This window comes from Acyrthosiphon pisum, chromosome X (genome assembly GCF_005508785.2).
Source record: "Acyrthosiphon pisum isolate AL4f chromosome X, pea_aphid_22Mar2018_4r6ur, whole genome shotgun sequence".
Taxonomy (NCBI): Eukaryota; Metazoa; Arthropoda; class Insecta; order Hemiptera; family Aphididae; genus Acyrthosiphon; species Acyrthosiphon pisum.
Genome location: NC_042493.1, coordinates 19,972,148 through 19,976,325, shown reverse-complemented (window position 1 = coordinate 19,976,325; position 4,178 = coordinate 19,972,148). Strand labels below are relative to the sequence as shown.

The 4,178-nt window shown below is 28.8% G+C and overlaps 1 protein-coding gene across 1 annotated transcript; it reads right to left on the bottom strand.

Moving 5' to 3' along the window:
- Window positions 1-1,429: 1,429 nt before the first annotated feature.
- On the bottom strand, window positions 1,430-2,919 carry LOC103308198 (protein ALP1-like). The gene is made up of 2 exons (XM_008181197.1): window positions 2,734-2,919; window positions 1,430-2,506 (listed from the first exon to the last, which is right to left on the bottom strand). The coding sequence occupies exons 1-2, from the start codon at window positions 2,917-2,919 to the stop codon at window positions 1,430-1,432; spliced, it is 1,263 nt and encodes a 420-aa protein (XP_008179419.1).
- Window positions 2,920-4,178: the final 1,259 nt, after the last annotated feature.

Below are 4,178 nucleotides of genomic sequence, written 5' to 3'. Positions count from 1 at the left end.
GTCACTCGTTTTATTAAAATAGAACGTGAACGTGACCGACGTTTATATTTTTAACGAACTTGATCGATTTTTAAGACGTTCAATTTATTTACCCTTTAATAAATATATTTATAAAATATATTAATTAATTATATTATATATAAGTCTAAATAGTATTTTTATTTTTGGCTTGAGTTGTATATGTTTATTGACTTTTATATTAAAGGCCCGGTCAAACAGAAAGCGGGCTGACCGCGCAGACACTGTAAAATAATACAAAGACCGCTTGCCCGCCGCGGTCCGCGTACCCATAAACCATGGCGGACGAAAAGTCCGGGTACAAAAAGTCCGGATTCATTTTTTGATTGCCGGACAAAAAGTCACCCTCTCTTTGACTGAGCCTTTACAGCAGGTAAATGATTCATAAAAAAAATGTATAAAAAATAAATGAACGACCCAATGAACGCGTTCATTTTTTGAAAGAACGTGAACGTGAACGCGTTCGTTTGAAAAAAACACGAACGTGAACGTGAACGAGTTCCTTTTTTAAGGACTGAACGTGAACGTGAACGAGTTCATTTTTTTAGTGAACGTTCCGAACACTGGATTTACTACAAAGATTACCTATGATTACTTATGATTACCTATGATTATTTTGTAACTGTCTACACAATAAGTAGTTGAAATAATGCTCCGATCTTAAACAATGGGGGTACCTAATTACTAATTTCTGATAGCAAATGTTGTCTAGTTGGTACTTTCACCGCTGTTGACAGTCTATATAATTATTAAACCGAAATACTTAACTCTGTCTCTATATAAATAGGTTTATTTTAATTTGTTTGGATTTATTAGTATTATTTTGTTTTATTTCTTAAAGGTATTGAAAAGGCATCAGGTTTGGCAAAGGTCTTAGATGCATTTACTGAAAAATGGCAAACCGCACAAAGTAAAATGAATTTAGATTTCATTGAAGGGCAAAATAATATGTTACAACAAGAGTTCGATAAACAAAGGGAATGGGAAGAAAAAATTCTAATAGAAGAACGTGAGATTGCCAAATCAGAGAGAGAAGAAAGCAATGAATTGTTTAAGTTGTTGATTAATGCAATTAAAGACTCATCAAAGTAATAAGTATTAACAAGACAAATTTATGTGATAAAATATCCAAAGTTCCTAACTTTGTTTTTATTAAGTTTGTACAATTGGTTTGTTATATAATTTTTTTTTAATTTTTAAAAAAGGTTTTTATATTTTGTTTGTTAAATTTCTAAGTTTGTATTTCTTTTCATTATAATTATTCATATTTAAGAGGTCATTAAATAATTAACTAAAGTATTACAGCAAGCTATTGGTTATTTATTAGTTTTAAACATAACAAAATCAAAATTATATAGTAATAATATACATACAAATTACATAGTATGAAGTATGAATTTAAAATATATATTTAACGTTTAAATGAAGATTGTCTTAGTGGATAATTCATTGCCATGTGCTCTTTGAGAATTTCTTTTATTTCTTTTGAATTTGTATTTATTGTATCTTGCGATAATTCACGTTGACTAGGTTGAGCATAACATATATTTCCTTCATTTACTTCCATTGTCCATGATGCATGGTAATTATCTTTAAATTGTTCAACAATATTGTGTAATACACAACATGCTGAGATGACTTGTGGCATAAATTTATAATTTATATCACATCGCTTTAGTAAACACCTCCATCGTCCCTTTAATCGACCAAAAGCATTTTCTACACATATTCTAGCTGAAGAATGGTAAGTGTTAAAAGACTCTTGCTCTGGTGTTAGACTTCCAGTATAACCTATTAATAACCATGGCAATAGTGGGTATGCTGGATCACCAGCTATCATTAAAGGTATTTCTTTTCCATTTATACTTATGTAATGCTTTGGAATTAATTTTTCATTATTTTTGTATAAACTTGAATCTTTTAAGACTGTGGCGTCATGTACACTTCCTGGATGCTTGATTGTGACGTTACGAAATATGTAATTATTATCCACATAACCCTGAAGAACCATAGATGGCCAGCCTTTTCTGTTGACAAAATCTCTATAACCTATTTTAGGAGGCAATATTGGAATATGAGTACCATCAATAGCACCAATAAGTTGCTCCATTCCAGTTCTTAGCTTTATACACTGTGCAATGAATTTAGCTTCTTCGATTGTAGGCATAGTAATATGCAAAGGTCTCAAAAGTTCATTTATGGCTTTACAAACTTGATAAACGCATGTATGGACAGTACTTTTATGTACACCAAAAAGGTTTCCAACAACTCTATACTCTGAACAACTTGACAGTTTAAAAATTACAATTGCAACTTTTTTCTCAACTGATAATGATGGTCTAAATGCTAACGGATTGGGCGACAATTCTGAAAATAGCTGAGTACATATGTAATCAAATGTTGATTTTCTCATTCGAAAATTATCCAACCAATCTTGATCCGTGAAGTGATTGTTTACGATCCGATTCCAAAAGTCTCCACTTCTCATCTAACAAAGAATATTTTAATAATTAAAAGGTGTAATTGAGTAGGGTTACAGAAGGATTTTATCAACCTTTAAGTATTTATTAATATAAATTCAAACCAATGTTGATAATAAATAAATGTCTCGTTTAAAAAAAAAAATGTATCTAAGGTCTTGATACAAAAAAAAAGCTATACGTTTATACTATATATTTATGGATACAATTATGAAAATATATTAATTATAATTACCTTCATCCATAAGCTTCGAACTTGAGTACATTGATTTCTTTGGTCAACTATTGTAAGCGAAAGAGCATCTTGAACAATAGTTGATGGCATGGTAGTAGCACATATTAACAACATTTTATGTTTTAACAACTTCCTTTTAGTAATTATCATTTTAAACACTTTTTTTCTTCGCATTTCAGCTGTCATTCTTCTGCGTTTTAACTCAGCAAGAATTGAAACAATTAATTTTAATTTTGTCATGATTTATAACTATTGTAAATTTGTATTTTGTAAGTTGTAACACAAAATGAATAAATCATAATAATATTATTATCTAATATGAAAATTTGAATCAAATCAATTATCAAGTATTCTCTTGGAACAAACGAATAATGTCATGGAGTAAAAATATTAAATTTAAAACGGTTTATAAAATATTTATATAAACCGATTTAATATATGTTCGTATATAAACACCTAAAAACGGTTTACGCTTAAACCGTTTTAAATAATATTAAAACGATTTAATTTCAAACCGTTTTAACGCCATCATATAAACGTAGTAAACGACGACTTCATATTTCATTACAACTAATATAAGAAATTTTAAGATTTAAATTTATTTGATAAAACAATAATAAAAATATTTCCATATACTTTATTTAACAATTGATTTTTTTATATACAAATGTAAAAAGCGAAAGGTTAATAAATTTCATACTTTGAAATAAATAATAATAAAATATGAATAACTTATTTTTTTATATTTTATTCAAACTCTTAATTACTATTAGATTCTGCTGGGAACGACGAATGTATTGATTTTACAATCGTGTGCGTTTTTTTTCGTATCTGCCATCACGGTTTGGGGAAGTAAAACTGCTTCAATATTCTTCAATAGTACCTACCTATTTAGCGCCGGGAAAAACAACATAAAAATTAAGGAAAAACGGGAATTATTACGCAAAAACGGATTTCGATAAAATTGATATTGGTTTTTGATGAAACAAATACCATCCATTACAGTGACCCACTTGTAACCTATTGTACAGCAGAGCGACATCCATTTACCCACATTCTTAGGTTGTATTGACTAAATGTAGGTAATTACAAAATATAAGTTGAGATCTTCTATTTTTTTTTACACAAGTTTAAAAACAAAAACTTAATACTTAAATGTAAATATTAATATAATTATGAATATCTTATAATAATAATAATTGGCATGAGTTTAGTTTTGCGCCCACGCGAATTTTTCGATTTTTTTTTCGGAAACCTATATATTTCAACGAGTTTAAAACGATGATGTAAAAATAAATTTGCGGGAACGATTATTTTGGAAGTTATAGCCATCCAAAGTTTGCAATTTTACGTTTATACGCATATGCGCAACACTACTAAAATACTATAATGCTCTTAAAACGAATTTTTAAATTATTTTTATATTTTAAGTGTCGCCCCCCCCC

Coding starts and splice junctions, on each gene's coding strand:
- LOC103308198 (XM_008181197.1), bottom strand. CDS start 2,919: ATGACAGCTGAAATGCGAAGAAAAAAAGTGTTTAAAATGATAATTACT. Junction 2,507..2,733: donor TTCGAAGCTTATGGATGAAG/GTAATTATAATT, acceptor ATTCTTTGTTAG/ATGAGAAGTGGAGACTTTTG.